Consider the following 22666-nt stretch of genomic DNA (forward strand, 5'->3'; position numbering starts at 1 on the left):
CTTAGCCATCTGGCTAGGGATCTTCATATATGGGCATAAAAGGGATTCTGGGGAATACCCATATATGGACTTTTACATAGGTGATGCCACCTATGATACAGTGTCAGGCGTGACCTTCAGAGACACACGGATGTGTGGATAAGATGTGCCGGTCTTCAAGTCTTGAGTTTGATAACCTGTGTAAGAAGAGTAGTTACAGAGTGTTCTTACACTGGATCCATTTCCAACTGTATTTTATTTTATTTTATTACCACAAGGTGATGTTTCGTGCCTGTTATCTCTAGGCACGAAACATCCCCTTCAAAGGTAATTTACCGTTGAAGCTGGATTCAGTGAGTTCGTACTCTCCTTCCTCATAATATTTGCCTCTGCCCCGGCTGCATCCGACTTTGGATGTGTGTGCTCTGTTCACTGTTTGCAAAGATGTGTCATAAACCATTACCTTTAGTTTACTGCGTCCCCACTCTGTGTCTTGTAGGAACTATTACACCGTATCTCCTTTTTCTACTTTCATGCACCTTCATGCAATGCCACTGTTCACTCAGTTTCCAGCAAGCACACAACTGAAAACATAATTGTATGACTTACTGTAAGCACTTATCAAGTCCTACAGTATGGGGATGGTGTATCACTTTTATGCATATAGTTAAAATCTATCTAACTTCTTAATGTGATAGTACTGCACTCTATCCCCCTATATTCAGAGAAAAAGAGAGGAGGACTGTACATTTGGTATGCTGCCATCATGGCACTCAGGCACCTCACATACTGCCAATATTCCTACATTACAGAGAGCAGATGAGGGGAGTGATCCATTAGGCTTCCTCTAATCATGTATAAGATGACACACACACACACACACACACACACACACACACACACACACACACACACACACACACACACACACACACACACACACACACACACATATATAACATTTCATAATAATATCTTTGATAGCCTGGCTATAAGTGAACTATGATGAGTCAGAGCTGCCAAAAGACTTATCAAGTTCATATTTCAGCAGACTTGTAGACCAGAAAGTTAAAGTTAATTCTGCATTGCATATAGCAGAAAGGTACATTCATTTATTTTATTTAAGTTAAATATTTTTGCCTTTTTAATTTTCTAGTGGGCTACACCATCGTTGAATTAAATTAACACTCTTTGCACAGGTAAGATCCAATCCAAACTATAGGTTGTGAAGCAATAAATGGCTGGCACTTAACGTAAATTCTGGCTGTTGTGTATTTCAGTGGTTCCGGGGCGTGGACCCCCTAGGTGTCCTTGACGGGGTTCCAGGGGGTCCCATGCAAAACGAGTTGATATAGCATCTACAGTAAACCCAACACTGTGGACCCCCTAACACTGTGACTGTGGACCCCTAAATGTGGACCCCTAACACTGGGGACCCCTAACACTGGGGAGCCCTAACAAGTATTTGACAATCTGCTCTACAATGCTGGGTCACACTGAGAGCCTGGAACCCCCAAACCAACACTGTGGACCCCCAGCAGTGGGGACACCCAACGCTGTGTGGAGCGGACAGGTCTGCACAGTGCTGCAGCAATAAGGACCATGGACAGCGCATGGTCTTTCCCCGCAGCGCCAGCCTGTGCGCGCAGTGTGCAGCTTTCTGCCCGGCTCACCTGACAAGGGGATTGTGCCAGTTATATAGCCTAATGCTACGCCTTAATGTGTATCATTATATTACACATAAAATGCGTCTAGACCATTGATGTCGACAACCCAAAACAAATAGGATAATTTAACCCGGAGCATAATGGTGTTAAAACAATCGATAGCCTACATAGCGAACTTCACTTCATAGCCCAAATGTCTGATTTACTATGGGATTGAAGGCAGTCGGTTTTTGGCAGTTTTCAGTAGGGTAGCAGCAGCATGTCACTTCTCAAGGTGAGCCGCTCTAGGGGGGGTTCGAGCCCCCTGGAACGCCCGCCCCAAAAGCATGCTGGAAAAATCAGCGATTCGACATTTCTAAAATCAGAGACGTTATTATTCTTACCTCGGTGCTGTCCGATTCCGCCATCTTCCTCCGGAGGAGCATGCAGCGGGACGAGTGCTTAATTCCCATAAGAGCCAAAAAGATCTGGTCCACTCCACAAGAAGGGGAAAGGGTTGAGGAGACTCGACGCACCGGCGCCTGGCTCCTACTTTATTTAAAGCTTTAGTTTTAGATACCAGAGACGCGGTGTTATTTTGTGAGAGTGAGACTATAACACGGCAGACTACACAAAGTCCCCAGAAGATAATAGCGACATCTGTGATTATAATTGTGGGAGAGTGTTGTGGCATTCTTGGAGCAAAAGTTATCTTCTGTGTAGCATATCTTCCACGTTGCTTTCCTGGAGAGGATAAGCGCAAAATCCATCACACTCACAGAGGCATGGATGTCAGCGGTTTGTAAGCCGGTGTAACTCCTGACTGGAGAGGCAGGGTTTCATTGTCACGTTTTTTTGTCGAAACAGCCAGGTTGGTTGATTGATTCCTCTCCCGCAACACTGTGTCTAAAAATAGAACCCTGCACGTTTTCCCTGTTCCTCACTGTTCCCTTCCCACTCAGACAAGCTTCGGGAAAAAAGGGATTTAATGTGGGTGTTCTTGATTGGTTTTCACAGTGAAACTGAGACCAAAGGTGTTACCATTATTAATCTCCCAAATATAGCCGATTGGCCTAATGTTCTTTTATATTGAACTTCTCCCTCAGTTTTAAAAGCAAGCCTAGGAGATTAGAGCTATTCAGGGGATGGACTGTCAGTCTGTCTCATCCCTGTAACATAATTTGCTTTACCTGCTGTGTTGGTTGGGTCTGATAATGATGCACATCTCTCTCTCTCTCTCTCTCTCTCTCTCTCTCTCTGCTGTGTTGGGTCTGATAATGATGCACATCTCTCTCTCTCTCTCTCTCTCTCTCTCTCTCTCTCTCTCTCTCTCTCTCTCTCTCTCTCTCTCTCTCTCGCTGGATATGGTTTTGTAGCAATTTGTAGCAGTTGAAAAAAAAAGTTTAAGCATGTTCTAATCATGTTTAGCCTACTTTACTTTAAGTCTACTTCAAAATGTTACATTTTGGAAAAAAATAAGCAATTCAACAGGAGTTAGGCCTACGGTCAGTGTATTTTTCGGCCGTTTGCGGTTCAATTTTATTTGTGTTAACTTTCAATTCAGAATACAGTCCAAAACAGTCCAAAACGGCCCGTTTCTGATGCTGTTTGGAAGTGGCAAAACAAAACTTAGAATTAGGTATTGTAAGAACAAAATGAGACCCGGTTCGAGCTTCTCGTTGCTGTGGTTCAAAACAGAATGCTGGTCGTCCAGCTGTACTAGAGAAAAAGCAATCGGTTTTGATACACGCTGCTCCTAGAGGTGGGACGTTCGCGAACGAATCAAGTCTTTTGAACGGCTCTTTGAAATGAACGATAGGATTCGGTTCACAGTAGGGAGACGTTCCTTTCTAGTGAACAGTGGTGGGAAAAGTACTCAATTTCTTTACTTAAGTAAAAATATCAATACTGCAATCAAGTAGAAGTTTGGAATGTTAATGTACTTGAGTAAAAGTGAAAAAGTATTGCTATCAAAATGTACTTAAAGTAGATCGTAGATCGGCTATTTTCAAATGATTTTTCTACATTTTACTCATTGGAAAACCTGTGAAACAGGACATTCTGCATAATGAGTACGTTCTAATATTGGTACATATACTACGTTCAAAAGACTTGATTCGTTCGCGAACGTCCCACCTCTAGGAGCAGCGTGTATCAAAACCGATTGCTTTTTCTCTAGTACAGCTGGACGACCAGCATTCTGTTTTGAACCACAGCAACGAGAAGCTCGAACCGGGTCTCATTTTGTTCTTACAATACCTAATTCTAAGTTTTGTTTTGCCACTTCCAAACAGCATTCAGAAACGGGCCGTTTTGGACTGTTTTGGACTGTATTCTGAATTAAAAGTTAACACAAATAAAACTGAACCGCAAACGGCCGAAAAATACACTGACCGCCTACCCACTCTCCTTTGGTGCCCACCTATATTACCTATCCTATACCTTTCATTGCATGTGTGCATGATGGTCATGCTTCCTGGTGTCTCTGGCGTTTGACTGAAGCTATGGACTGAGTGTCTATTTCCAGCAGAGACCATCCTCTGTATCATGACACAAACACTCCACAGCTGTTACATTTATTCATTAATACAGTACACTCATGAAAGTGCAGAGATCAGGCAGGAGGTCCTCCAAGGTCAAGACCACTTGCTGTCACTGCTGTGCCACACACACACGCACGCACGCACGCGCGCGCACGCACGCACGCACGCACGCACGCACGCACGCACGCACGCACGCACGCACGCACGCACGCACGCACACACACACACACACACACACACACACACACACACACACACACACACACACTGCCTGCATGGAGAACTGCATAATAAAATGTATAATTTACTACTAATGTAAGTCTTAATATATGCCTTTAATAAATGACTTGCATATAAGTGGAGGAATATTTGGGAATGTTAGGGTCCAAAATAAGGCGACAAGCAAGGGATGTGGACATCAGGGTTCTCCATATATGGGCATAAAAGGGATTTGTCCCCCTGGCATCACAGGGATCTCCATATAGGCATAAAAGTGGTTTGTTCCCCCTGGCATCACAGGAATCTCTCTAACGGCATCATTAATACTGACATCAGGGAACTCCATATATGGGCATAAAAGGGATTCTGTTAGTGTGACATCACAGTGAAGCCAGAGCGTGATGTCAGAGCAGCAAACCCATTCTGATACAACAATTCTGAGAACTTCCCAAAGTCTTTGTCTTCTGCTTTGTGTTGGTTCCTTAACTCCTGGATAAACTCCTGTGTCTCCTATTCTTCACACTTCTAGCTGATAGCAGATCTACAAGCTCACAAAAGGTATTAACTACAAGTGTATAATATTTGTCTTTGAAATTTAGTTGTGTTAAAGTCAAAAGTATCTAAAACTAAATATTTAAGTAAGTGGAGATACTCAAAATATGTACTGTACAGTAGACCTAGTAAATCTGTTACTGTCCACCAATGGTCAGCTGATATATCAGCCAGTGAAAGCCTATTACCATCTCTGTCCTGTTTCCCAAGGCAAATAAAGCTATTATTGCGACCGTAAGGTCGCAGTTTAGTATGAAAACCTCCACCGGCCGTCCGCCGGTCACACGTGCGGTCGACCGCACGTCACACGTGCGGTCGACGTGTGATGAGGTCACGATGAGTCATCTATGCCCAAATATAGATTTCTAGGTCAGATGGCCCATAGAGTTTGTGATGTCAAACCTAGCAACCCAATATAAACAAACCTGATGTCAGACCTGAAGTATCCTTTTATACCCATATATGGAGATACAGAGATCTCCATATATGGGCATATTAGAAAGCCCATATATGGGCATATACGGATGACATCAGGGATATCCATATATGGGCATAAAAGGGACAAGGGCTTACAGTTAAGAGATCTCCATATATGGGCATATCAGAAAGCCCATATATGTTCATATACTGATGACATCAGGAATATCCATATATGGGCATAAAAGGGACAAGGACTTACAGTTAAGAGATCTCCATATATGGGCATAAAGGGACAAGGACTGTTACAGTAGATATAGAGATGTCCATATATGGGCATAAATGAACAAGGACTGACAAACACTGAGATCTCCATATAACCTATGGGAATATAAGGGACGAGGACTGTCAGCTTGTAGACCTATTTTCTAAATATTGTTGTACATTAAAAACTTGAAATGGGTCGTTCTGCATAGTACTTGGGATTTGTTGATGTAAATGTTCACATAGAGTGTAATAATTGGTAAAACAAACTTTTGGCCTATTTGTGGAGATAAGCGACCAACGGTCGCTTATCTCCCGATTAGGGAGTCTTACTGGTGTGATTGCGACCGTAGGTCGCACTTACTACAGAAAGCTCCACCAGGTGTCCGTGCGTCAGTCAGTCCGTCCGTCACACGTCAGACGTCACACTTTTGCCCTGCTCATATCTCCGCAACCGTTGCCCCGATCCATGCCAGATTTTGCACACACACTCCTTACCTGCCAAACTACAACCTCCAAGGACCCCCGGAGCTCCAGGGACCCCCAGCTCCCTCGGGGACCCCCAAGTGTAAAAAATGAGCACATGTGCAAAAATTACCAAATGACCACCCCAACGGGGCTGCTCACAGGGAATTCCTGGGGACCACCCACTCCTGGTGCTCCAGAACGGATGCAAAAGTGGTGACGCCCCCAGTGGAGGACCCCCTCCACTGCAGCTCACATAAAATGCCGTAACTCGGCCTAGGAGCGTCCGGGAGAGCCGGGGCCGGTACCTATTCGTCCGCCAAGGCAACGCGGAGACCCCACCCCTCATTTCTCACATGGCCCTCTTCTAGCGCCACCTTCAGGCCGATTTTTACAACACATTTTTGCCCACTACTCCTACAGTTTTGGCCCTAAAATCACGCAAATTGCTACACAATATGTCTACACTCATCCCATCAACATGAATCTGTCCCATATAGCGCCACCTTCAGGCCCATTTTTAAAAACACATTTTTGGACACTGCTCCTACAGATGTTGCCCTAAAATCACGAAAATCACTACACAGTATGTCTACACTCATGTCATCAACATGGCTCAGGCAGATTTTGGAAAAACACATTTTTGCCCTATTTGTGGAGATAAGTGACCTACGGTCGCTTATCTCCCGATTAGGGAGTCTTACTGGTGAATAGATAGTCATATACCATGCACACTTTACAGGCTTTATTTTCTTATTCTGGTGGTCAGACAAACACAGAGTTGTTTCTTGAAAAACATCCAAATCAGGGGTCTTCAGCAGGGGACTCCTAGGTGGTCCTCGGAGTTACTACAGAGGGACTGGTGAAGAGATTTGGTGTAGAGGAGTTTTAAAACAAAAGCGTCACAATCCTTCAGGTAACTGAAAAATAAAAAGGTTAAAGAGTGTTTTTAACTATAGGAGTTTGAATGAAAGTAAAATGATGTGTAACTGGCATACAGATGTGAGGTGACCTAATTTAACTGACAAATATTTAATTTATGCCACTGATCGCTGGCACAGTGGCACAAGTGTGTGAGACAATGTTTCTTTTTAAACAATATTTTTTTTTTAAATAGTCACTTAAAGTCCCCTCATATATATATATATATATATATATATATATATATATATATATATATATATATATATATATATATATATATATGCAAATTGGAAATTAAAGTCTAATGATCACATCTATCATATAAAATATTTCTAACAAAAAACAAAGGTTATCATGTCTGCATATGGACAATTAAACTGTGGTGGCATACAGTTATTATGTTGATATGGCACACTGACTATCAAGAAAATAATAACATGACACTCTTAATAATGTCAAAAAGGTTGCCAACCCCTGGGCTACATCTAAATGTTTAATGATGTACAGTAGCAGGTGCCACAACAGAGAAACAGAGAACAGAGAAGGTAACCAGTAAGAAATCATGGACATAAATAGAACGGATGAGTGAAATATTTGCTTTACATACTCACATGCTCACTTTGTAGCTCTGATCCTCTACTTTCATAAAGAAGTGACCTAATTAGCTAATGGCTGTCTCCTTGATTTAGGCTACTATCAAGGTGAGCCTTCTGGAGTATTAGGCCTAGGCTAATTGGGGACACATAAACTTGAATATATGAAGAGAGCTAGCAAATAGCCTCCAGTTCATTAACTTCAAAGGAAATGCAAACGTTTTTTTTTCCCTTCATATATTTTTGGTATAATGGTGTGCTTCCAATTAATATTCAGAGTTGGCAACCTCTATGCTGTTGCAAAGTTGTGACAAGGTTGGAAGTATAGTGAAGAAAGAGCAGAACGTTTTGAGTCTTTGATTTTCTTTCTTTTTATTTCACTGTACATTTCAAATTATTTTCAGATGGGGACCGCTGCCAATTTAGGGGTCCTTGGCTTGAAAACGTTTGAGAACTACTGCTCTAGATGGCCCCAACCGCTAGTATTTGAAATAGAGCTTAATCATAATGTAGCCTACCCTTTGTTGTGCATTATTTCATGATTGGTTTATTTTGTGGCTATTTCATGCTACAGGTGATTAAGTAAATTTGTGATTTATTTCATAATTATATTGATTTGTGATTAAAAGAGTTGATGATGATAAAAACAGTTTATAAGTAGTAGTAATAAAAGGGTTAAAAAGATACTATTTACATTTTAAAACATATTTGGGAAATGTATCTACTGCATGCTTGTTTATTGTTGAATATTATTTTAGTTTATTTGAAGCAAGTTTAAACTTTTATTGTGAAGAGAACAACAGGAAGTTACGTATCTCTCTTACTATGTGTGATATCACAACTGAAAAGACCGGGAAACTAGACTTCCTCTTTGGACTGTGTTGTTGTGATTGTGTAACCAAAGCAGACTCTAGAACGCACAGCTAGAGATCCACATTATTGCGGTAATATTGTAAACCTACAAGCCATTTTTTTGTATCTTTTTCTTGTTTGCATTTCTTTTCCATTTTCCAGAAGTTCAGTAAACTTTGTTTAAAATGTTCTTTGGACAATTATTTCACTTTTAAATAATTTGCAGTAGGCTTACACCCTTCTTAGTATTGTAGTGGAGTCAAAAGTACAATATTCATCTTTGAAATGTAGTGGAGTTTAAAGTCACACGTTTTCAAAACAAATACTCATTTAAAGAACATGTGAGTTGAATGGTGCATCCACTGCACCTGACCTAGTCACATGACCAGGAAGTTATAAAATGGTGAAGGAGAACTCATGTTGACCAATGAGTGACCTGCCTCCATACTGCTGTGGCTAGATACCTTTGGAGGCACTGGTAAACTGTATCCACAACTTTCCAACATCCCATCGTGCATTATTGCTCAGAAGTTGCACGGAGCTTCCGGCGCCGCAGCCGAGTGTGATCTACAAGCTCACAACGGACGTGAGCTTGCCTTGTATGTCTGCTGTTAACCGGAAGTGTGGTGCAAAAAATTCTCCAGTAAATTCCAGCGGAAAGAGGTGGATACATTCTGTGTGTTTTATGTGTTCCCTTGTGTATTTTAATACATTGTTGTGCCGAACACACATGCACTGTGTGTTCGTGCTGCGCTGTGAGCTTGTTTATCTGCTATTTTTGAAAAAATCTTGTGCAACTCTTTGAATATATACTTTTTTTACTTTTAACTTTGCTTCTGGGGTTTCTTGGAACAACATTTTGAGATGGGGGCCAAATACTTTGAGAACCATTGGTATAGATAACTCTGTCAGACATTTGTAGAATTGGCCTCAGGTCTTAATGGGCTAAAGGGACCAGTTTTCCACTATTATTTTACCCTTTTGGTAAAAGGTAAAATACTGTCCGTAAATGTAATTTGTTGTGCCCACCTCTGCTCATCAGGAAGGAGAGCCGTGGTCTCGCCGCTGCCTTGTAGCCCAAGATGTCTTGTGTTTGTAAACCAAGAGGAACGAGAAGCAAGTTCACTGTGTTCACACTGAAGACATGTTGATGTGAGGAGCATCCACCTGCCTCCACCCTCTGATGCTGCTGATGTTGGAGGTTATTATCCTGAGTGACACCACCAGGTCAGTGCTCTTACCCCCCCCCCCCCCCCCCCCCCCTCTCTCTCTCTCTCTGTCCCTCTCTCTCCAGGGTTCCCACGGTCATGAAATTCCTGAAATTTGAAAAATATCTTTCCAGTACTGGAAAAGTTTTGGAATTGATCAAGGGTCATGGAAGGTCCTGGAAAAAATAGCTATGCATTGCTTTGGTTATTGATTTTGTTAATACCTCTGAAATGACAAATTAAACATTGGCCAAATTGTCAAATATTAGAGGCAGAAATTGTGAAAATAGCCGATCTACATGCTCACAACGCCTCGCGTTGCGAGGCGTTGTGAGCATGTAGATCGGCTATTTTCACAATAGAAACGTGTTATACAAAATTCCTCAACTCTTAGTGCTCGTCAGGGTGCCGGGTCCCCAATTAAAATATGATTATTTTGGGGGTCACTGCCTGAAAAGGTTGAGAACCACCTGCATACACTACCTGTCTTTGGGCATTGCGCAAATTCAGAGACTTGTTATTGAGCTGAATTATTGTTATATAGTCCTGGAAATTGGGTTAAATATTCTGGAAAGGTCTCTCTACTAACTGTACTGTATATCAGAGGATGTCACACACAAATGGTTCCGTGGAGCTCACTGAGGGTTAGGGTCAGTGTTGTCTGCATCTCTGGGGGCAAGCTAGTCAGTGGTGGAAAAGGTACTACATTCTTTTACTGGAGTAAATACTCATCAATACTGCAATGTAGGAATACTCTATTAGGGCACAGTCACATCACACTTTCTAGCTACTGTATGGGCGGATTCTGTCAATGCCTTTTAATGGGACTGGAGCGTTCTTTCTTTTTTTGGCGGATATCCAGATCTAAGCTGAGTGTTGTGACCTTGTAGATCAGGGGTGGGCAAGTCAGAAAACATCAAACTGTCATAAACTCTGTGGTTTGTTCTGCTCCATGGTTCATTTGGGAGGCCACGGTCGCTGTGCTGGTTTGAATCATATGTGATGGCAACCCTGGGCATAAATCATCGACTTTGATAGAAAAGCTGAGATTGTGGATTTTATTGTGACATGTCAGCGGTGTCAAGCGGTTAATCCTAATTTATGTATTACAACAGTTTTGTTTGCCAAAAAGAACTGGCAAGCGGTGCGCGATGCGACACGTTATAAATGTAGATCTGTTGTTCTTGTTGGCAAGTGACTCCCTCACACCATCGAGTATAAATTAAGCTTCCTAATGGAATGCTGCGTGAACGAGGCTGACAGTCTGAAGTCACATGCTGATCTAAAGAATGTGCGACTGCTGAAAGTTATATTTTATTTCAATCTTTGTGAAAGTCATAAATCATCACTTTGTTGGCCTCAAATTCTTTCTTTTTTATTGTTGTTGTTGTTGTTGCTACAGTCGAGTTGAGTGATGGGAGAATTAACCATGACTAGCCATGACTCCAAGTGACCTTTCTTTATTCTGGCTGTCCTTTACTCTTACATACATCTTCCTGTATCCTTCCTGACAAAATTAAGGCTGAATTCTGTTGGACTGTGAATCTCAGGCGTGATATTCTTCCTCTTAATCTGATTTTAATCTAATTAACCTCTCTGAGCTCCTTTCAAAACAACCACATTTTCATTGCGATTGCTTAGATGCTTCACTGCACCCTGAGGAGAAATCTCTCTTGCTGCTGAATTGGTTGCAACTAATAAACAGTCTTATTGTGTCCTCAAGGTAGGCTACTTATTTGAAGTTATGTCTGCTTTATTAGATTTATTAGACACTGGGGGACTGGATATTTTTTACAAAATGGGCCCCATGCAAATCTGTATGTATGTTCTCTTAAGCATTACGTTTAATTATTTCATTAAGCTTCCTTATGTATAATTGTATCTAAGATCCTGAAGCGGGACACAAATATACAATCCGGAAATGTGTCTGCGATTATTTCACATCAAACTCCTTTTATTCGCGCGTGGGGGGGAGGCTTATCACCCTATAATATTCACATTCCATGTGTATACAACTCATGACACAAACAGCAGATTAAATGAATGAGAATCAATGAGACAGAATGAACACACATGTTTAAGGACCTTAGGGTTAACTAAACGTCCCAAGAAATTCAGGAAAAGGCACCTAATTGTTTATGAGTGATTAATGATTAATGTTTTGTGAATTGGCCTGTTCTCCCTAAAAAAGGAGTACAGAGCACAGTGTACAAAACCCAGGAGCAGTTCCATAAAGTGACCAGATCTGCAGACTAATATTTCTGGAGAAGTTCTCCATGTTTGCTTGTAAGCGCTGAACTGTACGTGGTGAGCTGACACGCCGCCAGGCTGGTGCCACATGAGCCACTGCGACACACCGTGACAAGGACACTGCATACGTCCACAGAGGCCCTGGTGATGGTGTTCTCTGCTGCATTCTGGTCTCAGTGGCGTCGTCCCCACGTCAACAGGCTTTATGTCGCCCTTTAAAGAACTGGTTCCCAAACAGTGGGTCGGGACCCATTTGTGGGTCACAGACCAATTTTTATGGTTCACGAATCCCATTTTATTTCCCTACAATAACAATAATAAACTTGCTTTGCACATGGTACATATTAATACACATGTACACACAAAGGCATTCAAGATGGAAGCTCGTTGGGAAGCGACCCGTGCTGACATTAATGTGATATTAATCACCATCGCAATCGTGGCAGAGTCGTCTACCGAGTCACTCCACATGGTTCTTAATTGGTAAATGTGGTCCTTATTATGGGTTCCCAAACATATTCCTGGCAGAGGGACAGGGCTTCCAATCACTAACTTGTGATGGGTCTGGAATGGGATGCAAGCTAGCACACTCATGCACAGTAAATTCCCCTTGAGTCTTCATTTATCCATTTTTAACTTTGAGAGTGTACAAAAAGTTAGTTTTTAGTTTTGTCTGTGCTTCTTTTGCATTCTCTTAAAGGTCTGTCTTAATATATTAATGTGGGCCTAGTACATAAAACACTCGTTGTTTAAATGAGCTATACAAATAAACTTGCCTTGCCTGCCTAGTGTGTGTGTGTGTGTGTGTGTGTGTGTGTGTGTGTGTGTGTGTGTGTGTGTGTGTGTGTGTGTGTGTGTGTGTGTGTGTGTGTGTGTGTGTGTGTGTGTGTGTGTGTGTGTGTGTGTGTGTGTGTGTGTGTGTGTGTGTGTGTGTGTGTGTGTGTGTGTGTGTGTGTGTGTGTGTGTGTGTGTGTGTGGGGAGATGGCCTATGTATTTTGTGTTGTTTCGTGTCCTCAGGTGTAGCCTGTCTGTGTGCGTTCGTGATTGTTTGTTTGTCAGTCTTTGGGGAGTGGGCAGTGTGACGGGTACCCAGGTGGTTCATTGACCAGAGGAAGGCAGACGGGGACCACATTAGACCTGCTCATCATCACTATGTTGCTCCCTCCCTGCCACCACCAGGGCCCACGGCTGATAGCTTCCTCTAGCAGCTATACAAGTCATCCATCGTCCCCTGACAGCATGCCAGGACCAGCCCTGTATCCTGCATCTTCCTCCCCTAACCCAATTATTTTGTTAAAAAAAGATAACAAAATACGTTGTGTATTTCCGTCGAATGTAAGCCCCAGAAAATGAACGCTATAGGGCTCTCCTTCGTCCTTTTTCACGAGACGCCCTTGAGGGATCAGGGCAACAACATGTTATTCTTTGGCTAATTCTGGTACAGTGGTTCATAATAATCACAATGACATAACACCGTACTCCTCCTGAGGAAAAGCAATGTCTCGTCACTGTCGGGCAGAAACCTTGCATCTCCAAGTTTCAAATTTGTTTGTTTGTAAATTAAAGCCCTGCCTCATCATAATAAGACTGTTGCACAAAACTAGTGAAAATAGCAGATCTACAAGCACACAACTCCTCGTTGTGTGCTTGTAGATCAGCTATTTTCACTTGTTTAAATCATTTTTAAAATGCTAAATACAAGACAAACTGTTTTGGACATACAAGGTTTCCACCCGACAACGACGATATGATAAATAAATCACAGAGCAGTGAAGCTTTAGTCGCTCACAAGTTTGCACTATAAAAGAGGATGGATATTCACACCCACCATGAGCAGAGTATTGACAGATCAAAGTGGCTGTGTGTCTGGAGATATAATTAAGTTCTTGCATGTGTGCCGTCCTTTGTGTTATTGTGTGACTACATGTGGCTGTTTTTAATCCGCCTAGAGACATGAATTAATGACAACCAGTAGCACTGATTGACTTCTGCGGAGTGTGTGTGGTGTGCGCGTGCGTGCGTGCATCAGCATGCAGGATTAGCACAGGAATAACTCGACACCATGCTTGGGATTTTAGAACTGTGGCTGAAGTTTTGTACAGCTTTACATAAATACTAAAATAATGACTTCATCTCAAATGTATGGAATATTTAGTTCCTTTCTAAACTAATTCACAAAGATTAGTTTGTGAGCCATTATAAACTAAATTGAGTGTTTGGAATGCAGGAACCGTGTGCCTTTGTCTACTGAACTATAATATATGAGTTGCAATTATGGGGGTTTAATGATTATGATATTAAGCCCTTTTGTACTTTGTCGTATGGAAATAAGTACATTTCAATACTTTTCTACCTTAGCTAGAGTAACCTTTCTGGACTTTAACAGTCCGGAATTTTTCTACATCGCAGATACTTTTACTTGAAGGGGAAAACCACCCATTTTCAATATTGAACTATGTCATTAATATACCTTAGAGGAGTTGTGTGGAAATAGAAAAAAAAGTTCCCCCCTTTCTGTGTTGCCTAGAACTGGAGGATTGATTTTGGTGTTTGTATTGTAAAGTACAACTTGATGACATCCCACCGTTGTACTTTACATTACAAACCCCAAAATCAATCCTCCAGTTCTAGGCAACACAGAAGGGGGGGAACTTTTTTCCTATTTCCACACAACTCCTCTAAGTTATATTAATGACATAGTTCAATATTGAAAATGGGTGGTCTTCCCCTTAAGTTAAAAACGTGAGCATTAGCATAGCAAGTTAGCCCTCCTCATCAGCTGTAGAGCAGCTGCTGCTAGCACGATGAGTCACAGGGTCAATGCGTGTGTTGTAGCTGCCAGGCTCATGCACATCAACTTCATTATTTAATTCGAAAAACGAGGCGGCTCCTAAAGTGAAACGATAATAACCACATCACAAAGTCCACCAGGAATTCACTTGATCAGCGCTGCATGGTCGCATAACACAATCTCCAAGCTGCCGCGTCTTTGTTTGTTGTCTGGGTTTTTCCCCCCGCGATTAAAAAGTGTTTGTTTGGAAATAACTTATTTTAATAGCCTGAAAAAAGTTGCCAACCTCCCTGATGCCGCCGCAATATGTTTGTTATACTTTCACACAAGCAATTAAGGGCGTTGTTTGAGAGAAAAAGAGCCTTGTGTTTTCAGTTGATTACGGGCTGCTTTTGTGGGCACTGCGGGGGGCAACGTCTGCAGCGGACTGGACGTGGACCCCCATGGAGCTGCCTCAAATGATTGATTGTGTTCTGACTTTGAAGCGACGATCTGACACTTGTTACGCACGCACACACACACACACACACACACACACACACACACACACACACACACACACACACACACACACACACACACACACACACACACACACACACACACACACACACACACACTCACCAAGGTACACATGCGGTTGTGTCTGCTGTCATACCCTTGTCTGTTTTGAAATCCATTTGTTTGTGTTCATGTCTAGTGAGATGTGAGATCACAGGCATCGCTGACAGGCAGTTCCTTTTTTGTTTGTTTGTTTTTTCAGATTGTCTGCTAGAAGACAAGGACTCTTACGATCCTTTCTGGTGACAAATGCATCTCAGCTCTGTAGCAATGAAGGGAGTGTGTAACTTTAAAAAGAAACAACAGCATCAGAATAGCATTTCATCGTTCTTTTCTGATCATTTACACGCAATTTCCCCCACGCTCCTTCTGTGAATCATGTGACGTGGGTTGGAGTCTCGTCTTTGGGAATGATGCTGATTGTATCTGTTTGCTTTAAGGAGGCAGTTTTTCAGCAGTCCTGTCGTGTACAGGCAGCGCACTAAGCCCTACAGTGTCTGGGAGGGAAGGGAATGACCAAAACGCAGCCGTAGCTGAGTGGGGTGACTGGGGTCGTAGAGAAAGGTTCTCTGGTAATAATCAGAAATCTGCTGGTTTGAACCTGTGGTCAAATTTCTGCCTCTTCCGTCCTCCAGCGTGACCCAGAAGTTGCTCACGTTCCAAAATGTTAATTTGATTTTTGGTGGAGCCCAGAGCAAGGAGTGTCCAGGCTCCACAAGCCACTCAAGAATTAATAAGAATACTTCAATTATTTTACCCCAGTGGTGGAAAAAGTGCTCACATTCTTTACTTATATGTACAAGTATCAATACTGCATTGTAGAAATACTCATACTATTAAAATTCCGGAAAGTCTGTAGAAGTACAAAAGTATCGGTATCAAAACTTAACTACCCAAAGTCAAACATACTCGCCTATGTCCCATTTCAAAGTTTTCAAATGTATAAAATGTATAAAAATCATTTGAAAAAATAGCTGATCTACAAGCTCACAACGCATTTTTAGCTTATAGACCGGCTATTTTCAAATGGCCGAAATGTATACAGGGCTGAAGTGGTTAATGTTTTGTAATAATAATCTAAATCTATAAAGTAACTAGTACAAAGCTTTTGTAGTGGAGTAAAAGTATAATATTTGCAGCTGAGATGTTGTGGAGTTGAACTAAAAGTACTGAAAACTGGAAATACTCCAGTAAATTAAGGAATACCTCAATACCTCAAGCTCACAGCACGGCACTGAGTGCAGCGCTGCGAGCTTGTAGATCTGCTATTTTTGAAAAAAAGTTGTGAAAATGTGTGCAAATCTTAAAATATATGTATTTTCAAAGCGAACGTTTGTAACTCAAATTTTGCTTCTGGGTGGTCCCTGGAACTAAATATTTTGAGATGGGGGTCCGTGGCCAAATAAATATCATTTTGGGGGTCCTTCACATGAAAAGGTTTGAGAACCTACTAACCTAGTAGTCTCTCAAGAACAGACTAACTGAGCTACATTTAAGTGAAAAGGAACTTTTCTTTGACGATGGCCAGCCAGATTGCTGACATAGAAACATAGCTTTTCAAAAAATCTTAGAAGGATTCAAAAGACACTTATAGAATCGGGTCAAAATTCGTATTTTCACGATTTTTCAAACATAGCAGATATACAAGCTCGCAGCGCGGCACTCGGTGCCGTGCTGTGAGCTTGTATATCTGCTATTTTTCAATAGTTAAAGCATAAAATAATGATACACAATAATGTGTACCCGTTCTAAATAGGTTATTAGAACAGTATTTGTGTAAATGTACTTAGACACTTTACACTACCGTTTTTCCGTTGGAATGCATGACATACACACATTCTCCACCACCACATGACAGCCCTCCAGAGTGATCTAGGGATCCAGCAGTGTGACACGTCATTAAGTAATTTCCATCACTTCAAGATGACACTGACTGAATGAGGAGCGTTCCCATTCCTTAAACCCAAACGATTCCTCTGTCCTCCTCGCCTCTCATGACCATCTGAGCAGCCAGCCATCAGCTGGGTGAAGCTGAGACAGAATTTCACCCATGGGAAGCTGATTGCCATTCTTGCAGGAGGTTTTTATATTGTCAGAACAGTCTCCTGTGCTTCCAATAGCTGAATCTAATTTCCTGTTGTGAGTGAAAACTGCTTTGTTTCCAGTCCCCACTCAGAGACAAGATTGAGATGACTGAACTTGATAGCATTGTGTGAATTGAAAAATGCAATCCGGAACTGAGGGGGGGGGGGGGGGGTGTTAGACTGTGTTAATACCATATCTAATAACTCTAGTCTACTCCCTTCCATTGAGATGTTCAGACTCATGGTGTCAGCTAATACACCTACTGATTGACAAGTAGTACTGCCAGAAGCTCATATACCTCCCCTGGCTCTCTCTCGTGGCTGAAAGTTCGTCTCTCATGCGCCTGGAATCGGGGGTAGGACACAAAGCTTATGGATCGGCTATTTTCGGCATAGATTGTTTTACAAAAGAGGACAGGTGATTCTCTCTCTCTCTCTCTCTCTCTCTCTCTCTCTCTCTCTCTCTCTCTCTCTCTCTCTGGTAGGTACTTGGCTGGATTCATCACCAGGGTGTATATCGTGCTCACAGAGAGAGACAGAGACAGAGAGACACAGAGAGAGAGAGAGAGAGAGAGAGCGAGAGAGAGAGAGTTAGATGAGAGTTAGACACTTGGATGGCTCTCTGACAGGCTGTCATGGGCTGGTGGAAGTTATCAAATGGGAAAGGCTTAGCGCTCCTTCATATACAATAGCATTATGTCACTGTGATGTTACTTCCCATACAGGATTGTGTTTCACTGTCTTAAGGCTGACAAGCTCATAATGTACTCGTACTTGCCCTGATGAAGACCAGTTGGTCCTATGGGGTTATCTTTGTGCCATAATTAATTCGTATTCGTACTTTTCCTTTTTTTTACTCGTAAACATTTTTACCCAAAAAATTACACGTAAACAAATTAATTCGAAAAAACTATACGTAAAAAAAAAAAAAAGTACGAATGTTTTTTTGGAAGCTGCAGTGATTATTATGCCAAAACTAAAAAGGAAAGCCAAAATACGAATATTTTCTTACTGTTTTACGAGTTGTTTTTTTGGTTACTTCATCACGAATGCTTTCATCAGATGCACGACTGCAAATCTCAGTCAGCAGTTAGGAAACTGCCAAAAATCACATGATCAGCAGAGAGCCAATGATGTGAGGCCTGTCCCACTAGCCAATCAAGAGGCTCCAGAGTTGGCATGGCAACCAGCTGTTGCCATGTCTTGTAAAAGTGAGTACTCTGGGCTTTCTTATACATCATTTTAGCTAATTCCATCACCAGTCCCTATGGAAGTCTAAATGCTCAAAAAATAATACATAAATACTACAATGAAATAAAATAAATAACAAAATGATATAAATAAAAAATAAATAGTTCTATAGATCTAATCATTTCTATAATTGTATTAAATAAGAGAAGTACTCTTTGTATTTTACTTCTTTTAAATAAAGGGGCCTCGGCATCGGCCAAGGGACCAAAAATAGGAGCGGCACTTTCATGGGAAATTTGGGACTTTGACCGTGCGTACCCCTCCATGGGTGACGGGACCGGGGCAAACGTGACAGCGCGGCCTGGTGGCTGCTCCCCGGTACTGCAGCGCACATAAAAACTCATAACTCGGGCTAGGAGCGACCGTTCGAGACGGGACTGGTACCCACATGTCCGGCTCGGGGCCCCGGAGCCGGCCGTGGAGGAGCGCCACCTGGCGGCCGAACGCCGGTACTGCAGGCGGGTAAAAAAGGCCGTAACTCTGCCCCCGAGCCACCGGGAGAGACGGGGCTGGCTGCGGGGGAGTCCTTGACCTTAATTGGTGCGACAGGAAGTGCCCTTCGCCAAACAGGAAGTGCCTCTATATCTCATGAACCGTTTGTCGTACAGACGTGTGGGTGGCGTCATATCACATGATTATGAGTCCTTGACCTTAATTGGTGCAACAGGAAGTGCCCTTCGCCAAACAGGAAGTGCCTCAATATCTCATGCACCTTTTGTCATACAGATGCGTGAGTGGCGTCATATCACATGATTAAGAGTCCTTAACCTTAATTGGTGCTTCCTTCGCCAAACAGGAAGTGCCTCTATATCTCAAGAACCGTTTGTCGTACAGACGCGTGGGTGGCCTCATATTACTTGATTAGGAGTCCTTGACCTTAATTGGTGCAACAGGAAGTGCCCTTCGCCAAACAGGAAGTGCCTCTATATCTCATGAACCGTTTGTCGTACAGACGCGTGGGTTGCGTCATGTGACTTGATTGGGAGTCCTTGACCTTAATTGGTGCAACAGGAAGTGCCCTTCGCCAAACAGGAAGTGCCTCTATATCTCATGAACCGTTTGTCGTACAGACGCGTGGGTGGCCTCATATTACTTGATTAGGAGTCCTTGACCTTAATTGGTGCAACAGGAAGTGCCCTTCGCCAAACAGGAAGTGCCTCTATATCTCATGAACCGTTTGTCGTACAGACGCGTGAGTGGCGTCATATCACATGATTAAGAGTCCTTAACCTTAATTGGTGCTTCCTTCGCCAACAGGAAGTGCCTTTCACCAAACAGGAAGTGCCTCTATATCTCAAGAACCGTTTGTCGTACAGACACGTGGGTGGCCTCATATTACTTGATTAGGAGTCCTTGACCTTAATTGGTGCAACAGGAAGTGCCCTTTGCCTAACAGGAAGTGCCTCTATATCTCATGCACCTTTTGTCGTACAGATGCGTGGGTGGCATCATATCACATGATTAAGAGTCCTTAACCTCAATTGGTGCTTCCTTCGCCAAACAGGAAGTACCCTTGCCAAACAGGAAGTGCCTCTATATCTCTTAAACATGTGATATGGCGCCACCCACGCGTCTATACGACAAACAGTTCATGAGATATAGAGGCACTTCCTGTTTGGCGAAGGGCACTTCCTGTTGCACCAATTAACTCATCGGGTGCCCACGAGGTGTCTACACGCCAATCTCTTTGATGTCTCTGGAGGCCCAGCCGCAGTGCCCACGACGCGTTTGACACGTTTTACTGTACTGTAGTTACTGTACATTGCTACCGCAGTGAAGGATCTACCACGGTGATCAACCACCAACAATATGGGAAAAACACTACATTTCCCAAAATGCAGCGCGGTACACGTGACCAGCATGTGCCGTCTCCCTATGGCCGTCTCCCCTGCAGGCTGCAGCCACTCACACGCTTCTGTTCCTACTCTATCGTCCCTCTTGTATCCTATTACTTATCATGACGAGTCGAGTACTAGTATTTCTCGGCGGAGAAACGTAACATGGCCGATTCTTCTCCTATTCTAGATTTTTCAATCATCATATTCAATGCGCGGTCCTTTCTACCTACCGTGACACAAACGCTGCGGCCCTGCGGCCCAGGCCCCGTGGTTCTGACTGAAAGAAAACATTATCGTAAAAAGAAACAGGATTTCCTGGGATTACATTTACTCGGATCATGGATACTATTTTCCCAGTAACGCAGAGGTATGTAACATGGCGGATTCCTCTCCTTTTTCAATCACCATATATCAATCACCATATATTCAAAACGCGAACCTTTCTACCGCCCGTGACACACGCTGTGGCGTGTGTGTCACGTAAAAAGCTGTCCTGACTGAAAGAAAAGATCATCGTGAAAATGATGATTTTACTTGGATTACATTTACTCAACGTAGTACGGATACTTTTTTCCACGACGTGAAGGTACGTAAATGACGTGTTGCCATGGAGACGGTGGGCCCCTGCGAGGGTAACCCTTGAATCACCGTGGGCACCCGATGTGTTAAGGTCAAGGACTCCCAATCAAGTCACATGACGCAACCCACGCGTCTGTACGACAAACGGTTCATGAGATATAGAGGCACTTCCTGTTTGGCGAAGGGCACTTCCTGTTGCACCAATTAAGGTCAAGGACTCCTAATCAAGTAATATGAGGCCACCCACGCGTCTGTACGACAAACGGTTCTTGAGATATAGAGGCACTTCCTGTTTGGCGAAGGGCACTTCCTGTTTGGTGAAGGAAGCACCAATTAAGGTTAAGGACTCTTAATCATGTGATATGACGCCACTCACGCATCTGTACGACAAAAGGTGCATGAGATATAGAGGCACTTCCTGTTTGGCGAAGGGCACTTCCTGTTGCACCAATTAAGGTCAAGGACTCTTAATCATGTGATATGACGCGACCCACACGTCTGTACGACAAACGGTTCATGAGATATAGAGGCACTTCCTGTTTGGCGAAGGGCACTTCCTGTCGCACCAATTAAGGTCAAGGACCCCCCGCAGCCGGCCCCGTCTCTCCTGGTGGCTCGGGGGCAGAGTTACGGCATTTTTTTACCCGCCTGCAGTACCGGCGTTCGGCCGCCAGGTGGCCAAACAGGAAGTGCCTCTATATCTCTTAATCATGTGATATGACGCCACTCACGCATCTGTACGACAAAAGGTGCATGAGATATAGAGGCACTTCCTGTTTGGCGAAGGGCACTTCCTGTTGCACCAATTAAGGTCAAGGACTCTTAATCATGTGATATGACGCCACCCACACGTCTGTACGACAAACGGTTCATGAGATATAGAGGCACTTCCTGTTTGGCGAAGGGCACTTCCTGTCGCACCAATTAAGGTCAAGGACCCCCCCGCAGCCGGCCCCGTCTCTCCCGGTGGCTCGGGGGCAGAGTTACGGCCTTTTTTTACCCACCTGCAGTACCGGCGTTCGGCCGCCAGGTGGCGCTCCTCCACGGCCGGCTCCGGGGCCCCGAGCCGGACATGTGGGTACCAGTCCCGTCTCGAACGGTCGCTCCTAGCCCGAGTTATGAGTTTTTATGTGCGCTGCAGTACCGGGGAGCAGCCACCAGGCCGTGCTGTCACGTTTGCCCCGGTCCCGTCACCCATGGAGGGGTCCGCACGGTCAAAGTCCCAAATTTCCCATGAAAGTGCCGTTCCTATTTTTGGTCCCTTGGCCGATGCCGAGGCCCCTTTATTTAAAAGAAGTAAAATACAAAGAGTACTTCTCTTATTTAATACAATTATAGAAATGATTAGATCTATAGAACTATTTATTTTTTATTTATATCATTTTGTTATTTCTTTTATTTCATTTCATTGTAGTATTTATGTATTCTTTTTTGAGCATTTAGACTTCCATAGGGACTGGTGATGGAATTAGCTAAAATGATGTATAAGAAAGCCCAGAGTACTCACTTTTACAAGACATGGCAACAGCTGGTTGCCATGCCAACTCTGGAGCCTCTTGATTGGCTAGTGGGACAGGCCTCACATCATTGGCTCTCTGCTGATCATGTGATTTTTGGCAGTTTCCTAACTGCTGACTGAGATTTGCAGT

General features: G+C 43.1%; 1 protein-coding gene across 4 annotated transcripts in view; it reads right to left on the reverse strand.

The window, feature by feature from the left end:
* The window catches only part of LOC308294584 (protein arginine N-methyltransferase 8), a gene marked incomplete at both ends in the record, with an annotated part of 36385 nt that extends 34287 nt beyond the window's left edge, over positions 1–2098 (reverse strand). For all 4 annotated transcript variants that reach the window (XM_080737318.1, XM_080737317.1, XM_080737316.1 and 1 more), the window contains one exon: positions 2030–2098. In XM_080737318.1, coding sequence (XP_080593444.1) covers positions 2030–2098 — 69 coding nt within the window. The remainder of the gene's footprint in view (positions 1–2029) is intronic.
* Between the last annotated feature and the right edge of the window lie 20568 nt (positions 2099–22666).

The sequence above is a fragment of the Nannobrachium achirus genome (genome assembly GCF_963921795.1).
Source record: "Nannobrachium achirus genome assembly, chromosome: 11".
Taxonomy (NCBI): Eukaryota; Metazoa; Chordata; class Actinopteri; order Myctophiformes; family Myctophidae; genus Nannobrachium; species Nannobrachium achirus.